Source organism: Sciurus vulgaris, assembly GCF_902686455.1.
Source record: "Sciurus vulgaris genome assembly, chromosome: 1".
Classification (NCBI taxonomy): domain Eukaryota; kingdom Metazoa; phylum Chordata; class Mammalia; order Rodentia; family Sciuridae; genus Sciurus; species Sciurus vulgaris.
This window is the reverse complement of record NC_136461.1, coordinates 133,789,741-133,809,003: the sequence shown is the minus strand read 5'-3', so window position 1 is coordinate 133,809,003 and position 19,263 is coordinate 133,789,741. Positions and strand designations below refer to the sequence as shown.

Here is a 19,263-nt window from a genome sequence, read left to right as displayed (position 1 = left end):
TCTGAGTAACGTGTGCCTGAGTCCCCCTAGCTTTCAAGGCCTGCCAAAGCAGAGAATGCTTGTCACCAACACAGAAGCAGTACAGATTGCCAGGTGGTTCTCTTGTGCCCCTAAGTTCTCACCCCTTTTCCAGAGCACCCTAACCATTTGATTCTATTGGATTTGTCTTTGAGCTTGCTTTATAACTGATGTGAGATTTCAGGAGCCCTGAAATACATTTTATCTGCTTGCTTTGATTCTTGAAATTTCCTGAAACAGACTACAATTCTATTCAACAAATATTTATCAAATGTCTTTTACATGCCAGGACACTAGACAGGTTCTGGGCTTACAAAGATGAATAATAGCCTTTTTGTAGATGAGTTTATGGTCACCAGAGGAAAGACAGGTCATTTCAGAAGAGCCTTCCCCATACTGGAATTAAAAGATTCTGAAAGGAAAGATTTTCAAGTTCATTCTAACACAAGTGGAATTGATCAAGGAATATAAATATCAAATCTCTTTTAATTGTGCCTTCAAGGGGCGGAACCAGGGTCCTCTGGAGACCGAGGAAGTAGTGGCCATCTTTGGCTTGACAGTTTTGCCTATTTCCCTTCAGGTATGTGGGAATAAATAGAAGTGATTGTTTCCAGAAGTGATTTTATCCTGGACAGCCACAAGGTGCAATTTAGGAGAGGTTGATGGCAAGTGCAGAGACTTACCTGGGTGTGGATTCTGTTTTCATTACATTTTTAGTGCTACTTGAACATCCAGCATATAACATTAGACAACATATATACCTCCTTGAATAGCACAAGCCCATATTTAAAGTGTGCATTGTTTTGAGATGTCTTAAAACTAATTCTCCACATGAGCTTTTGTAACTAAGTAACACTTTATTTCCTTAGCACTTCTCTTACATTGTCTGATTTCTACCTTTTCATTTGAATTTGCAGATTCAGTGTGAGTGTGAGTTCAAACATTAAATCTGCATTATTCTGTATGTATGATTTTAATGGCATTAGGCAATTAACCATACAAGAATGGTTTTTAGGGTACTTCAATGTGAACATTTTTATAGTTGGTGTCAAACATTTTTTGTTGTACCCCCAGAAACTTCAGGGAAGTTAGTGGTAGTAAGATAAGTGTATCACAATTTGTGATATATGACCTGTGGTCTGCCTATATCATAGAAATAGCTGGATTATGAATATTTTGGAAATGTTTTTAAAAATTTTTTAAAGCCCAGAAAATTCTCTAAAGTATTGTTTAAACAATCTTACTTTTATTGTTGCACTTTTTTGCTCTCTCAGGTATCATTACTTCCCTTTTGCACAATTCCTTCTATTTGCAAATACTAATTTCCTTATGAGAAAAAAATGAAAATACCTCAATTTATCCTCTGTTTTTATTTTTTTTTATTTTTATAAGAACATAAAATCATAGGGAACCCACACACACATACACAACAGTTAAAATGAAATGGTAGCTTCTAAGTTATAGATCAGTAGAGGGAGCTTTTTAAAAAACAGAACCTTTTTAATTCAACATGGCATTTTCATTCCATAATATAAAAAAAAAGAAAAATATTTCTGAATGAAAACATAATATTTGTTTCATTATTACACCTTCCTCAGGTGTCTATTCATTCAGTGGATATCCAGAGAACACATGGCCTCAACAGAAACTCCTATGTAGATAAATAAGAGAAGTTATGTTGGGATTTCTTGGAACTTTGGAATGTCAACTTTGAAATTCGTTGATTTTTTTTTTCTGTTGGTTCTTAAAAACAAATAGATTGGCAGTTTTCCTCCACTTGTTAGTTTTTATTATTTTCATATTAAATGTAAGATATTTCTAAATATCAGTAGGCTAATTTCTTCTTAATTCTTTCTTTTTAAATTCCAAAAAGACTTAGAACTGCATTTTAATGAGTTGCTCAAAATAATTTCAAAAATATCAAATGCACTAATTTGTAAAAGATATTCTTATTTTTTATTTATTTTAGCTAACTATAGAAAAATAAGTACTATAGTTTTCTATATTCTGGTTAGGACATGAGGTCTTTGAGGACCTACTGTAACTCAGGTGAGTTAGATTCACACCTTCACTCTTTCCTGCTTCACGGATACTCTGGTTCCTTTCTGTTCTCTGTAGGGATCACCAACCTCATCCAAGTGTCACACCATCTCACCTGCTCTGTGCCAGGCACCAATACAGCCAGCAAGTTTTTATTGGGAAATTCATAGTAGGAATGGGGGCTTCGATTAATGTTAACTACTCATGCCATTTGATTCCTTAGTGATAAAATCATCCAGAGCATGCTTGTTTTCTGAAGCAAAATAAGTATTTCGAACAGCTTTTTTGTTATTATAATTGCTATTATTTTAGTCTGAGACTTTTTTAAATAGATGCTAAGTTTTGACAAAATACCTTTCTATTGGTTTATTCGGTTTGTTAGACCAAAGCATATTCATGCTACCTAATTTTGACTTGAAAATGTTATGTTCTACCTTACATCTTCTGTGGCAGTTGAGCAAATCTAAAGGTCATTGTTTTTGCTGGTTTTAATTTTTTTCATTCATCCAACAGTTATTTTACTGCCTTTTTATGGAAAATAACAGTGAATAAAAATGACACAGCCCTGCCCCCATGCTGCCTATGGTCAATTGTGCATTCTCTCCTGGGTTTTTCTAATAGTATAGTTTTTTATTCTTTAATAATAAGTGATTTTACAAACCTATGAAAATTGAATGCTGTAAGAATTTCCAAATTATTGTACAGGATCATTGAGGTTGTTTAAAAAAAAAAAATTGTTCTAAGTATGCTATTGTCCTTACTTCAAAATTGACTGTCTTCAATTGTCTTACTAATAGTTTCTTTCATATTGTTCAAAACTCTATTAGTGTTTCATTCATGTAAATTAAAATATTATCAACTGGTAAGTTTCTTTTGTAATCTACCTGATTTACTCTACAAAAAATATGCTTTAAACAAATGTTGACATATTTTGAATTGTTTACTAATGATATTTTATGGTTAGCATAAGAGAGAATAAAACTTGGACAGTTGATAGCATTGTCCTTACTTAAGAAAATTTGTTTGACTTTTAAATGTGAAAGAATTATTGATGCAGGTAAGTAAAAATTCACAACTGTTAATAAAGTGACTATCAGAACTATGAACTTTAAAATACAGAAACGGTTTAAATATAGATCTGTTCTTTGTCATAGGAATTGGTTTTAGTGAGCTACCTGATGTGTGATTTATTTTTGCTTATTTTTTTGTGTGAGTCACTCCTTTAGAATAATGTAAAAGTCTGGAAGATAAACCTCTGTATGTGTGCACAGACATACAATATTCCCTCTAACTACTGTTTCTGTGTATTCAAAGTCACTTTGGGGAAAAGAAAATGCCCGTGTGGTACCAATAAAAACTGGAAGAGTATTCTGAAATGCTCTTTAGTCTTAGAACAATTTAAAATGGGTATGTGTATTTTCTACCTTCCTTCATAATTCTTCAGACCAAGGCAAAGAAGAATGTTCATGACTTGAAAAGCATCTTTGATGCGCAACTGATCTTTGATATGTTTTCCAAAAAAGTGGAAAAGAAAAACATAAGTAAATTTATTACAGTACAGAATTTTCAAAACAGTATTCCTAATACTTTTAAAAGTTTTTCATAAATATATGTGTATATATATATGTATATATAATGCTTATCAATCCAAATAATAATTAATTCTAGTCAGTTTTAAATTTTCTTTGGGGCAATAATTAGCAGTTTTTTGAAATTATTTGGCAGCTCAAGAATTTTAAATAGATGAATTTAGGGAAATTATCCATAACTTGGGTTAACTAAATTAAAATGATAGCTTTATTATTTTGTTTCAAAACAAGATATATGTTTTTATTGAAATGCTTAGACATTAAAATTAATAAAATACCCTTGAACAGTATACATAAATTAAAAATTTACATGCATTTGAGATGCAATAAAATTTATATTATTGGGGAAAAGAAGAAAATATAGGTAAATTTATTGTCTACTGGTCAACTTTGGTTTTAGATTTTTTTTCCCAAATCATTTTCCAATAGATATACCAGTTATTATTTTAATTGTTAAATTTACTTTCTAAACTGCCTTTTATACTTTTTAAGTCTTATACTTGTTTCCTTTTGGAGATAGTTGGCAGCTCTGAGCAAATTGGTACTATCCCCTCTTTTGATCTTTTAAGTATGATAAGATTTATCCACTTGCAAATTGTTTTGCTAACCTGCCCTTATTATAGAATGCAGTAAAATACATATGAAATAGAAGTTTGAGGATATAAGCACCTTCTTAACCACTCATTATGCCATCAAATTGTTCAACTCCTATGGGCCTCTCTTAAAATGGCAGTGGTGATGAATAAATGCATCCAACTCTTGGATTCACTGAATTCCAGGGAGGTAACAGAGGTGAAAACACACTATATTTTATAAGGTATTTATGTTATTAAAATAACATAATATACAAAATGGTCTTTCATTTCTTACTTACCCCACCCAAAACTCACTATGTTCCCTGGGCAAGTAAGTATTTACAAAGTTAATTTTAATCATTTTGCAGTTTTGATGTGCATAATTCAGTTCTTCCATTTATGCATGTCCTGTGCTTTACAAAAGAATGGAGCTTTTGCTTTAACTTTTAAAGTATCTTTTATCAGTCTAAATTTTTATTTTTCTTGTCTTTTAAACTGTGAAAATAATGCTGCTTTTACATATGCCCTTAGTATTTTTGTAATGATGCTTGAATGTCCTCTATTAATATTCTTTAGTATATCACCAGATTCTAAAACTATATAAAAATTATATTTCAAGAAAAAATATTAGATTGGTGTTTATAACTTTAAGGTTTTTTTTCTTAATCTTTGGCCATTGTATTTTAACTACTTGATTCATATTTCAGGTTCTTGTAAATAATGATTTCTAAATGTTTAAAAATACAGAGTTTACTAATCTCTGTATGCCTTATACTCTCTATAATAGATAATTCTAGGTCTTTCTGCCTTTTGACAATTATTATTTTCATGTATACTTATACAATCAAGAATTAACATATTTGTTTTCTTAAGCATGCTCTCAGTCTACTGAAGATCATGCTACTGATGAGAATTTATATGCCATTTTAAGATTTTTTCAGCAGTGATCCTGTAAATCAAATGATGCCTCTTCCTAATACCTCCTCCTCCTGTATCAAATCTATATTTAATTTCCCTTGCATGTTTTAGAAATCTAAACAGTGCAGAATTGTTGCTACATCTCAGCAATCTTTATAGTATTCTTAAAAATAAATTGGCAAGTATTAAAAGTAACAAGTATGGCTCTGAGAATCCCCAGTTGCACAAGTGTGTGCCGTGTGAGCGGGAATGCTTTTACCAGGAGGCTGTGATTCTTTGGTGTGGTTCCAGATGTGCTCTCCAAGAAGGACCTGAGTGTGTCTCTTCGATAATATTAAGCCTAATGAAATTTTGATCAGTTTAGTTTCAAACAGTAACCCTAATACCCAATTCTCTATGTAGGCAAGCTAGGTTTTTTCTTTTTTTTAATTGAATTTGGGAAACAAGTGGGGAGTCATTCAGCATCACAAATTATCATTTATCTAGGTAATACTATTTTAATTTTTATTTCTGCATTTATTTTTCATGTAAATGTGCTTAGAACTAATAAAAATATGCAACTGGTGACAATGCATGACTCATCAGCAGAGTATGGAATGTAAGCATGTGCCATGAAATTGCAATTCTTTCATCCTTTATTTTCTATCATTTACATACTAGTTCCATTTGGAATATAGTCCATTCTTTTTTTTTTTTTTTTTTTTTTTCCCATAGATTAGCCAAAATGGGAAGAATTGGATTCCACTCCCTTCCACGAAGAGTTAATGGGACTGGCTAAGATCAAAATCTGAGGCTTTTTCCATCTGAAATCAGGTATGCATTGAACAAAAATCACTATAATACTGTGCATGCACCTTTAAAATATTTGACCGATATGCATATTATGAATATGGTCTTTTATTAGATATTGGGCTCACAACATTATATTTATCCTGTAGTTTTAATGCACCTATGATAACTAATTTGAGTTTTGTAATATATTAAGATTAAAAGGTATTATCAGCCATGAAAAAATTTCAGCTGGTCTTAGAAAAGTGTAATATTTGAAATTAGTGCCTATCTTCATTGCTCAGTATGTACATCCAAAGATAACCATTCATTTGTTGCTCCATATTGAGTATCACCAATTTTAATATAATCAAATTGTTTATATATTCTTTCATGGTATACTTTTCATACTTTCTTCCCAATAACATGGGAGATATTTTTTCCAACTGGAATTCTCTGCATTACAGTTGGATTCTATAACACAATGACAGTTATGACCAATCTTTAATATATTTTCAGATACCAGTTAGATAAAAGGATGTAGAAACTCTATTCTGATTCTGCAATGGAAAAATGATCAAATTTTTCTAAATAGGTGCATGAAAGCATCGTGTTAGGAAATCAAAGAATGAAAGTTAGTTTTTTCTTCTTGCTGTGACAGAATGTTTTATTGCAGTTTTCAGTGCCATTATTGGTTACAGCAAAATAGCTGCGTAGGTCTAATTTCTGAGGGAAGCAGAGAAGCTGTCTTCTAAATGATAATATAACAGGAAGAGAACAAGCCCTTGAAGATCAGAAAATCCAAAACCAGAAGGAACATATTTTGTTAGCATTGGTAATGTCAGTGGCGTTATGTTAGTGTCACTTTTAAACTGCAAGGGGAACTTTAAGACAATTTGAACAGTATGAAATCCTTGCCTGTATCTACTTAATCAAGAAGAAAGGAGGGCTGGGGATATAGCTCAGTTGGTAGAGTGCTTGTCTTGCAAGCTTGCAAGCACAAGGCCGTGGGCACTGCAAAAAAAAAAAAAAAAAAAGAAGAAGAAAGGACACTTGATTAACTTGCCATACATATGCTTTACCATTTTAATCAAGTTAGTGGATCATTACTGTATTTTGTCTGTTTAGCCTCTGTTAAAATACAAAGAGACTATTGGAACAGACACCTAAGTTTACCATAATGTACTTATTTAGTGCTTCTTGAAAAGTATAATTGGAATCTGAAAGTGAGAATAATAGACCTAGCTTGTGAAGGCAAGTGTCAGTCTAATATCAAAATACAAGTGATACAAGGAAGTTGGTTTCCATTTTTTTAATATGTAATAGGATGAAAATACAGTTTGTAGTTAGTAATCATCATTTAGCTACCTTCAAATGTGTATTTAAAGATCAGGTCTTTTTAAAAGAGGCTTAGGTATTATCATTTCTGTGGTCTCTTATAAATACCTCACTAAACTACCTTGAAGAAACATTAAGAAATTATTTAATACATACATTAGTTGGATCTTCGGAGACTTAGTTTTCTTGGTTTGAGAAATAGAGTTGATAATATTTGTTGTCTCTTGTCTATGTAGGTTTCAATTCAGTTTTAATCTTTTTGTTTAAATTTTAAAAATCATACTCTGCTGTACAATATATAGTTTTCATTCTTTCTCACAGTATCAATAATGAATTGAAACTCTGACATCTGACATACATTTTAACCAACCTAAAACATCTGTAGTGATGTATTCATGCATAGGTTTTGTATGCTATCAGAAGTCCCAGTAGGTGTGGTGCCACTGAGGTTAGAGGTGTGTCAAAGGCTGACTCCCTTAGCTCTTAGGGATGCCTAACAACTCCATCTGATCTAAGCTCAGTGTGTCTAGTGAACTAAATTATTCTCTATAATGTAAAATATGTTGAAGGACATTAAGCATCTCGCTCCCACTATAATGACAAGGAACTATGTTCTTCACCTAATAACATTGAAAGGTTTTTACAACCTTTTAAGAATTTGTATTTGTTAAGAAAGTAAATCATTTCTATTCTTGACTCAGGAACCCCTTAGATTATAATGACGCTGGTTTAAAGAGTACATTTTCATTTTAGGTGATACATTCAACTCTTCCATGCCTTTAATGTCTGGGCTTAAGTATTTCCATGGACTCAGTGGTTTTCAGTTGATTGCCTATTTGTACTTATTAAAAACAAGGTGTGACTAGAGCTGGCAGGTATAAATTAAAATGATTTTCAACATTAAAATATTTTGCTGAAACATTTTTATATTTTTAGTCAGATTTTTGTCCTCTGACCCCTTATGAATATTGAAGCTTTATAATGCCACTTTTAGAATCATGTTTTGATGCTTCCTGAGAGTTCCTGAAATCACTACTGCTATGCCTAAGTACATTTGTCAGGTGGAATTTCAGGGTATGTATGAACTGTTCATTCTGAGCAATGCATTTATATGTGTTATGACAAATATAAAGAAACCTACAGATATTACATTGGACCAGCTGAATCCATTTTATGGTTTCTTTTTTAATTCAAAAGCATCACATAGCAAATAAAATTTTTAAAAATTGAATTTAGTTACAAACTAGTTGTTTCTTATTTTTTTTTCCAGTCCCTTTTTGCTTTCTTTTACGACCACATGAAACTTGAGAAGCCACCTAAAGCTATATCATTTAGTGGAGTTGGGCAGTTCCCAAGTGTCCAACAAGAAGGCCTGGTTTAGGCTGCGATGGCCACTGTCATTCCTGGTGATTTGTCAGAAGTAAGAGATACCCAGAAAGTCCCTTCAGGGAAACGTAAGCGTGGTGAAACCAAACCAAGAAAAAACTTTCCTTGCCAACTGTGTGACAAGGCCTTTAACAGTGTTGAGAAATTAAAGGTTCACTCCTACTCTCACACAGGAGAGAGGCCCTACAAGTGCATACAACAAGACTGCACCAAGGCCTTTGTCTCTAAGTACAAATTACAAAGGTATTAAACTCTATTTGTCTTTCAGATTATATTTTCTCTTATGTTGGCCATTTGAAGCCATTGTAAACGTATGTATTTGTATACACATTTTTCAGCTGATTTGCAGAGAGGAAATGTTAAGTAGATTAGACAATGGCTAGTTTTTACTATTCTAAATCACATACTTTTGTGTTCGTGTCTTTGGATTTTTTTAAATAAAATGCTTAATGAGAGTAGAATTTCTGTTTGTAGAAAGAAATTACAACAAGAAAAGGGTATGGACATTTACGTGAGTATATTCAGTCATGCTCATTTGCTTTTGTAATGATAACTAAAAACCAGCAAAAACTAAAGTGGCAACTTAAATGGCTCAAGTTTTGCAGTATTTAGGTATAATAACTATCCTTGTGGTACATAGTAAGTTAAGCAGATTCCATTATTAAGGGAGTTCTGTGTTAGCATGGTAGTTTTAGCTGCCCGTTTGAAAAGTGAATACAATCCATTTTCATTGTGGCAATTACTTACAGAATATATCTGTGTTTAAAGGCACATGGCTACTCACTCTCCTGAGAAAACCCACAAGTGTAATTATTGTGAGAAAATGTTTCACCGGAAAGATCATCTGAAGAATCACCTCCATACACATGACCCCAACAAAGAGACGTTTAAGTGCGAAGAGTGTGGCAAGAATTACAATACCAAGCTTGGGTTTAAAAGGCACTTGGCCTTGCATGCCGCAACCAGTGGCGACCTCACCTGCAAGGTATGTTTGCAGACTTTCGAAAGCACAGGAGTGCTTCTGGAGCACCTTAAGTCTCATGCAGGCAAGTCATCCGGAGGGGTGAAAGAAAAAAAGCATCAGTGCGAGCATTGTGATCGTCGGTTCTACACCCGAAAGGATGTCCGGAGACACATGGTGGTGCACACTGGAAGAAAGGACTTCCTCTGTCAGTACTGTGCACAGAGATTTGGACGAAAGGATCACCTGACTCGACATATGAAAAAGAGCCACAATCAAGAGCTTCTAAAGGTCAAAACCGAACCAGTGGACTTCCTGGATCCATTCACCTGCAACGTGTCTGTGCCTATAAAAGATGAGCTCCTTCCGGTGATGTCCTTACCTTCCAGTGAACTGTTATCAAAGCCATTCACAAACACTTTGCAGTTAAACCTCTATAACACTCCATTTCAGTCCATGCAGAGCTCGGGATCTGCACATCAAATGATCACAACTTTACCTTTAGGAATGACATGCCCAATAGATATGGATGCTGTTCATCCCTCTCACCACCTGTCTTTCAAATATCCTTTCAGTTCTACCTCATATGCAATTTCTATTCCTGAAAAAGAACAGCCATTAAAGGGGGAAATTGAGAGTTACCTAATGGAGTTACAAGGTGGCATGCCATCTTCATCACAGGATTCTCAAGCATCATCATCTAAGCTAGGGTTGGATCCCCAGAGTGGGTCCCTAGATGATGGTGCAGGGGACCTCTCCTTATCAAAAAGTTCTATCTCTATCAGTGACCCCCTCAACACACCAGCATTGGATTTTTCTCAGTTGTTTAATTTCATACCTTTAAATGGTCCTCCCTATAATCCTATCTCAGTGGGGAGCCTTGGAATGAGCTATTCCCAAGACGAAGCACATTCTTCAGTTTCCCAGCTACCCCCACAGACACAGGATCTTCAGGATCCTGCGAACACTATAGGTCTTGGGTCCCTGCACTCACTGTCAGCAGCTTTCACTAGTAGCTTAAGCACAAGCACCACCCTGCCACGTTTCCATCAGGCTTTTCAGTAAGATTCTGGGACATGGATTCATTACAGAAATGTATGTGTAGCCCTGCCTTAGGTGACCATTTTTATTTTAGTGCCTACTTTAAAACAGTGTAGAGATTTCTGCTTTTGTATAATACCAGTTTTCATTAAGCCAGTATAAAATAGAAACTAACTTTTTAAATGAGCTTTGGAACCATTTGTGTTCAGTTATGTTTACCTGGATATTTTGTCCTGATTCACTGCCAATTGTCATAGTCTCAAGAGTTTTATTTCATATAGGAAAGCCATTATTATTAATAAAGTTTTATAAGTCCCATGTTCAGATTACTTTTAGATCTTAAAATTTTCATTTTTGTCTGGTAACAATGGCTCTACCTTTTGACTTTTGGCTCATTTAAAAAAAAAAGAGAGGAAAAAAAAGAAACATTTGAAATAGAATGTAAATTTTATAAAATGTATGTGAATAACTTGAGAGTTTTAAAATTTTTACTAGCCACAAAATGGATTCATAATCAAGTGTTTTACGTGACTTAAGAATCCAGTTTGGGGAGATAGCAGATGTTTCTTAGACATACCATAATTTCAGATAGGTATATTTTGAAAACTTATTATTGTCTGGCTAAAATATTTGCTAAAAATTTATGAGAATATAAAGAAGATAAAACCAAAACACAAAGCACCAGTATTTAAAGCAAAAAGACTCCTAGTGAGGTAACATGGCATTCTGTGTTACTTATTAGCCAGCCCTTAATTAGTGGCCATGGTTCAGCCTTCTTAACTTACTATCTTTCCATTTAATAATATTAATAGTGTATGGCATTGGAGCCTTCGAGGGTCAGTATATAGATAGTTCTCTTTAATCTACACCACCTTTCACAACCAGAGGGTGGTTCAGGTGCACCAACAGTTTTATTTGGATTGTTGGTCCACAGTCTGGAATATAGAGCCATTTGGGACAGTAGGTGTGTTAATCCCAGAGTGGACTCAGCCTCTAAGGTGTGATAGACTCATAAGCAGGGAGGAAGGTACAAAGTATACAGTTGAATTTGGAAACTTATCTAGGAATCCTGTCCACTGTTGCCAGCATTGAAAACTGGACTCTTTTAAAAAAGTAAAGTAAAAACATATCACTTACATCCCTTGCTGAATTTGATTCATCTTTTTTTCTCTAAGAGCCAAAGCAGAAAACAAAAATAACAGTTTTGCCCCATGGTGTCTATCCTATTCATTAGAAATCCATCTTTCCCTCCTGTTTTGAAGTGAGGAATTTAAAGTTGAATACATTAGAAAACTATTTGAGGAATTACCATGAAGTTTTGAGTAACTAAAAATATATACAGTAAAACCCCACTTTAACACATCTCTGGGAAATGGGAGAAATATTGCAAAAAAGTTAAATTTATAGGGAAATGAAATAAAGTAAAACAAGCACTGTCTTAGTGAATGTGAAAATCAAAAATATTGTTTTCACTGAGTAAAATAGGTATAGGTTTTTTGTTTTTTTTTTTTTTCACATTAGATAACTACCAAAATCTTCTCAATGGTCCAGTTATATTTTTTCAAAGGGTTGTTTGGGACATCAACCTAAGAAACATATCTATCTATTAAGCACTTCTTAACACCTTATTGTGGGACCCCGTCTGTAGGGGGCAGGGGGAAGGGGGAAGGTTTATAGAAGAGTATATATCTCTTTTAAAAAGAAAAGAAAGAAAAATATTTTTGAGCACTCATTAGCCCTAGATGGGAGCTTCTTTTCCCTTTTGTAGGGCCAATTATCACTGCAAATTGCAATGTTTACCAAGAATTTTTAAAAATGAGTGCAGATTACTGATTATAATACATTATTTAAAATATTTGGGAATAGTATAATTTGTGGAAAACTGTAAATTGTAATAATGTAAATGGGGGTTTCACATATTTTATATATATATATATATATATATATACACACACACTCGTATATCGCACTTCATAGAATCAAAGTTGCTCTCTGAAGGAGCTTTGGCTCTTCGTATTTTATCATTGCTCCTATTTTATTTTTAATCCTAGGAGCAGTAGTTTTTATACTTATGTATTTAAATTTTATTATGAAAAATTACATTTTATTAAAAAAGTGTGTTCCAAAGGCATTAAAATTATATATGTTAATAAGGAAATACATTTTTAAATTTTTCAAACTGCTCCTAAGCTTTTGGTTAGGAGAATATTTGCTCTGAAAGTAGGCTTTCGCTCTGCTTCATTACTGCTTCCTTTAGTTTCTATGAAACAGATTGCTTACCTAAATCTTTAGTTGAATGATTAGTGTTCAATATTGCTTTAATCACCATAAAAAAAGGAAAAAGGAAATTTGGTGACAGAGCACAGATAAGTAGAAAACCTATTTTTAAATAGAGATCACAAACAGCAAGTGTGGAAGCACTACTTTATTGTCTAAAATTTGCTTTAAAAAAAGTCAAATTAGTGAACTGAGACAATGGCCTTCCGTAGGCTGTATTTCACTACTAATTAAAAAAAGGGAGTACCAGGATTTATGAAATAAAGCATTTTAGAAATGGAGAATGGCGCCATATATGTATATATATATATTTTTAAACCTATTCTTGCCCAGCATGGATTCAAAGACATGGAGGCACATCTTCCAGGGCAGTAGCGTTAAATTTGTGGAGTCTTTAATTTTCATATATGCACCTCTTTGCCTGTTGTTGCCCCACAGACTTGAAATAACACTTCAAAGTAAGAGGAAATTCAGCTAATTTGTTTTTTAAATTGACTGCAGTGGTCACTAAACCCTTTTTGATAGAATTTCTATTAAAAGTGAGGCAGACTTGTTTATATTAATTGCACAATGTTCTAACAAGGATGTAACACAGAATTGGCTCTTTTTCCTAGGAAAAAAATTGTCATTTGTTTTTATTTGAAGTAGATTAAAGATGATTATTGCCAATACTGTTTTCATTCTCCAGTGGCCAGAATAGTCATCCTTGAAATTTCTGGTAGTGCCTTAGCTTTGTTAAAAAGGGGATGGGATTAACATTAAATAAAAATATTTTAGTGTAGAATTTGGAGCTCAGACAAGATATTGAACCTCATTCAGTTTGACTTCCACATGTGTGTACAGACTAGGTAAAACACAGAAGTGTAAATGTGGAAGGATCTTGGCACTGTAAGCAATATTACCCATTGATGTATCCAAATGTCATCTTTATAGCTATTGGTCACTGTTAAAATTTTCATTTTAAGATCCTATTATCAAGTTCAGTTTTTGAAACCTTTTGATTGTCCTGGCTGGTCATACACCACTCTGTGCATCTTTTTAATTCTGTTTAGTGTTTCTGTCAAGCTGTGTATTTTTGCCTCTTTGTTGCTTGTGCTTTATTTTTCTTAGTCATTTGTGGAATATAGTGATATATTGTGTTAATTTGGACAGTAGCGGTTTTTAAAAACCATATACTGACTGAAACATGAGCCAGAGCTGATTGCTTTATTAAGCTAATAATGAATGTTATAGAGTACATACTTTCAGGATCATTCATCTAGTGAGCAATATACATATTATAGGCCAATATTTTTTTTAAAAAAATAGAGCTTGGTCAACCTCTATACTACACATATTACAAGATATAGCACTTTCAAAATGAATCTAAACCTTTACAGAAACTTTCTTATAGGTTATGCCTTTTATTTTAAGACTTATTATAATTTGTTTCAAGTGCCATTAGATGATATATATGTAGGCCTTTGATATATAATGCTTTGTGTACAAAATATGGTAGATGGTATTTTAAACAGGTACATTTTTACAGTGTTTTCTTATCAAATTGCTATATTGCACAGAATCAGTGTGTGTCTTTTCATAAGGTTTTACAATGGTTTATTTTTTTACAAGGTTTACGTGTTTCAAAGCACACTGTCTTCCCAGTCCATAAGTTAAATACCAGTTCACCCAAGTTGCTTCTAGCCTACTGAGATCCATGTGATGTTGGGGGAGATCTTTTAAACATTGAATATTCATCATTAGCAATGGCAGACTTGTCTCTGACAAATGAATGCTTGAGTAGAGTTTGTCTTGTTTTTCTCACTGTGTCAGCACAATGTCTACAATACAAATAGGCTGTTGTGATTACATAGATCTATATAGGTTGTGTTACATAGTTTGTGCTTAAAACACCACAGAGAGCTCCTTTGAGATCATATAAAACAAGATAATTCTACCAGTCTTGGTAATGGCACACTAGATCACCGTTTGGGTCCTTGAACAGCATTATCAGTCCTCTGAGGTTGGAAGGCAGTGTCTTTTGATAAGTTTTCTAGTTCTCGAAATGACACAGAACTATTGCTAATGTATAAACACTTCGTTGTATAAGCTTCAGTGGTACAGATGAACCAGAATGAATGTCTATCTTCTCAGAAACTCTCCTTCAATATTACGTTGGATCATGCTGCTAATGTAACTTGGGATACAACTCTTCATGGTGCTACAAACTTCTCTGTCTTGTTCAGTTGTATTTTTTTATCCATAGGAAAAGGACTATATTAGGTGTAAAGGTGTACAATATATTTTTATACTGTGACTTAATTTGTCATTAACAAACTTTTACACCACCACAATGTATTCATGTGCACTTGCAAAAGAAGATCTTGGACATGCAAATGTTACCAGAACAAACCCAGCTTTTGTCCACAAGGTGACTGTAACTCAGAATGGAAAGTGGGCTTCATATTAGAGTGTGGAGTGAAGAACATGCTGTCAGTTACTAACAGCCCTTTGAATTTAACAAAAACTGGGAATCCATTAGGAAATGGATTGCATCATGCCTGAACATAAGCTGGACTGCTGAAATTGTATTTTTAGCTAATGAAAAAGTGTTTGGACTAGTACTCTAAAAATGTTCTAATGGTAAAGTTTTGAGTCAAAATAGAAAAGAAAAAAATCTGCATTCCAGACTGAATTTTGTATATTTTTATTGCATTTAAAATTGCTATTCTGTGATATTGGGAAATCAAGTGGCTTATCATGTATATCATGTACCTAAAATGTATTCACAAACTACTGTTGTATTTGTATAAAATATAGACAAAGATCATATTCGTGTGTGTGTGTGTGTGTATAAGCTCTGTAAAATAGCAGTCACATTATGGAGCTGCAGTGATAAGACATTTTAAACATTCACATCCAAAGAAGCAGGCTATTTATTGTCCAGATACCCAGATTTAAAATATCAATTTGCTGCTAATTAAACAATAGTACTGCAGCTTCTTGTGGCCTACAGTGTTATGTTTGCTGTAAGGAAAAAAAAAATGTGAATTCCACAAAATATGAATAAAATTATAGAGTGGCTTTAGATAATATAGATCTAATCGAAATTTTCATAGGTGATACATTGATGTAACATTTTTTCTTCTAATTATAAGTAGTTTCTCATTTGATAAGTATAAGGTTCTGATTGCTGGCTCTGGACAATTCTTTGTTGTTGAAATTAAATGTAAGATTCTTGGCAGGGGAGGGAATTTTAAAATATTCATGTCTCTAGAGGAAGCACAGAAATTATAAATAAAAAAAATAGTCAAAAACCAAAACTTTAATCCAGGTGAGTTGAGAATTGGGGAGGGGGTGGGGGGAATAGCTTCTTGTTTGTGCTACAATTGGCACTTAGCATTCCTTTAACACTTACTATCTGTCAGAACTATAAACCTTTTAGAAGTTCCCCTGGGGTTGTTTACCTAAATTTTTGCTGAAGAAAGCTCTCTTGACAATTCATGTGGACCAAAATGGTTATCACACATATCATTTCAGCTAAAACTTGTCAGTTAAATAGCCACGAATGAAGCTCCCTAGAAATACTCATTCTGAAAATGCAAATAATACCTGTCCAGGAACCAACTCTGGAAATAATTTGTTTTATATCTCACAGCACCTCTTTGGGTATGATAGGACACATTATTTTCCTGTGGCTCTCCTGCTTTCAAAGGGTAAAGACAATAGGCAGTGATTCCACTGTTAACAGCTTCTCATTTTGCTTTAATTCCAGCAAATCTGAAAGTAATACCAGGTCACTTCTTAAAATTAACACTAAATATGTTTTATTTTAATCCACTCATGTGCAAATACTTCAAGGATAGTTTATAGAAGAAAATGTTTTTGCTTTCTATAGTACCCAAAGAGTAGACTACTATTCTGAAAAAGTATGTTTGGGATTAATTCATTTCAGGTATAAACTTATTTATGGAAAATAAGATGCAATTTACTAATTGCAACATAGACCCAATGGGGCTAAGAGACTTATCCACTAGTGTTGAATGAAAAATTCATGCTAATGGTTTCCATCAAGAAGAGGACAAAGTTCAGTCTGGCTATAGACAGTTGAGTTTTTGCTGTCACTTTTCCTTAATTGAACATTCAACAAACATTTCTTAAGCAAAAGGGCATCACTTTGTACTAAAACCTTAGGGATGTTCTAAAGAAGTCAACTCTATAGAAAGGAACAGTTAGTTTCCTGACCAAGCATCTGAACGAAGATGGCAGCAACATGGAAGTATGGGGCAGAATTTCTCCTTTTTCATAGATCAAAAATGGTGAAAAAGTCTCAAGTTCAACTGCATTCTATTCCAGAAAGAAATAATATTCACTAATCTACTCTGAAAATGTTAACTCTTGGTTGGTGCAATAGTTTTATCTGTCAACTTGGCTAGGCCTTAGTACCCAGTATTTGGTCAAACACCAGCCTAGATGTCACTATGAAGGCATTTTTTAGATGTGATTAACATTTAAGTCAGTAGAGTGAGTAAAGCACATTACCCTCCATACAGTGGATAGACCTCATCCAATCACTTGAAGACCTTCAGAGAACAGACTGAGGTTCCACAAAAGGGAACTTTGCCCCCAAGACAGTCAGACATCACCAGCCTGCTGGCCTGCCCTACAGTAAGTACTTGCCAGCCCCCACAACTATATGAACCACCTCCTTAAAATAAATCTTTCTGGTTGCTTACTGGTTCTGTTTCTCTGAAGAGCCCTGATTAATACAACTTTGTTTCAACTATCAGCCTTTATAGGAGCTGGTTTTACTTGGAAGGAAGTAGAAATACTTTTTTTCTATCCCATTACGGGAAAGCACATAAGCTTCAGAAAAGAAATAGAAAAGAACATAGGGATTGTATCTATGAAATAGTTCTCAGAATATTCTTTTTTAATGATCTTTGCCATTATTTCAGATAAGAATCTTTCACCTAATGAACAAGACTTTAAACAGCTAACGTTGCTTTATTCAGTAGCTACATACTTGAAATGTAAGCTAATGTCTATTATAAATGAACAAGTGGGAATTTCTATAAACTGAAGGTTTCAAAAACAGGCAGATGATCCATTTGTGATAATACCACCGTCAAGGCCCTGAGGTTTTGAGGGTAAAGTTTCTCAGATAAAAATAGACAATTTCTGTTTTATGAAACTTAGAATTTTTGGAAAGGTTTTACTTTATTCCTTTTCTTACTAGAAAGCCATAATCTTTGTTGAGGCTCCTTTCAAAATGTTGCTAGTGCAGTTGGACATCTCATTGGAATGTCAGCAAACTGCTCTGTTTCTAAAAATATGTAATTGATCTGTTAGTACTAATCACACCTGATGACATTTTTAAGCAGATTCCTTAACCAGACTTTCATGCCCTAGGAATGCTCATTGTGTAAGTAGGTTAATAACCTCAGCAATGGTGCCCTATTTAAAGATTTTAAGATACGTCATCTTTCCCTGCCCCAGAATGAATGGCAAACAGTGGCTATAAAACAAAACAAAACAAAACAAAATCTGTATGGGTCTTAAAGATGATTTTGTTTGAAGTTTTCAGGAAAGTGAGTTCAATGAAATCCCAATTTTCTAAGTTACCTTTCAAAGGGTAAAGCATTATTTACTAGTGTATTTTGTACCATAAATTTCTCTGTGTAATATGTCTACATTCCTAAGTACTAGTTTTATTGAGAGAGCTTCAGATTATTTGTTTGAAGTACCCTGAAAATTTCCTTTCATTCTTCACAGCATCTGCCTACCCCACCCTCCCTATTTTTTTTCCTCTTATTTTCATATGGAGTTACTCCCTGGTCCTTATAATAGAACCTGTGCTCATTTGTCCTTTTACTGGCAGGTGCCTGTTCTCCACCCATGGGATACTTTTTTTTCTCCTCCTGCCCATGAACTTCACATGCTAAAATCTTATCCATCCTCCAACCCTTCCTTAATGGTCTCTGTTCCATAAAGCCACCTCTGCTCTGAATAGCAACTTATTTTCCCTCTGAACATTTATTACAGTTTATTAGTTCTCAGGTCATTGCATAGCTTAAGCACTTAAGGGCAAAAACCCCATCTTCATACTTTCAAATGCATGGCAGATAATCACATACCCACTGGAAGAAGGGCAAATAGAGCTCTTACCTAAAAGACTCCCAGTCATCTTAATATTTAGGGCACATTTTAAATTTTTAAAAAATCTATTCTTTGAAAACTTGACCTATAAAATAATGAAAAAATAATAATTTTGACTATTCAATTATCTCTTACATAAAAGCTTATTTCATACAGACAAGATCGCATTATCACACTTAAAACTCCATTTTGTTCTTGCTTTCTTCGCAACAAG

General features: G+C 33.7%; 1 protein-coding gene across 6 annotated transcripts in view; it reads left to right on the top strand.

Annotated features, from left to right (window-relative positions):
- PLAG1 (PLAG1 zinc finger) overlaps window positions 1–15,722 on the top strand; it is a 45,960-nt gene extending 30,238 nt beyond the window's left edge. For 3 of the 6 annotated variants that reach the window (XM_079148329.1, XM_079148327.1, XM_079148328.1), the window contains 3 exons: window positions 5,855–5,953; window positions 8,517–8,875; window positions 9,401–15,722. In XM_079148329.1, the coding sequence (XP_079004455.1) occupies window positions 8,634–8,875; window positions 9,401–10,658 (1,500 nt within the window). In that variant the 5' untranslated portion in view covers window positions 5,855–5,953; window positions 8,517–8,633 and the 3' untranslated portion in view covers window positions 10,659–15,722. The remainder of the gene's footprint in view (window positions 1–5,854; window positions 5,954–8,516; window positions 8,876–9,400) is intronic. The other 3 variants (XM_079148332.1, XM_079148330.1, XM_079148331.1) reach the window with 2 other exon arrangements.
- The last annotated feature ends 3,541 nt before the right edge of the window (window positions 15,723–19,263 follow it).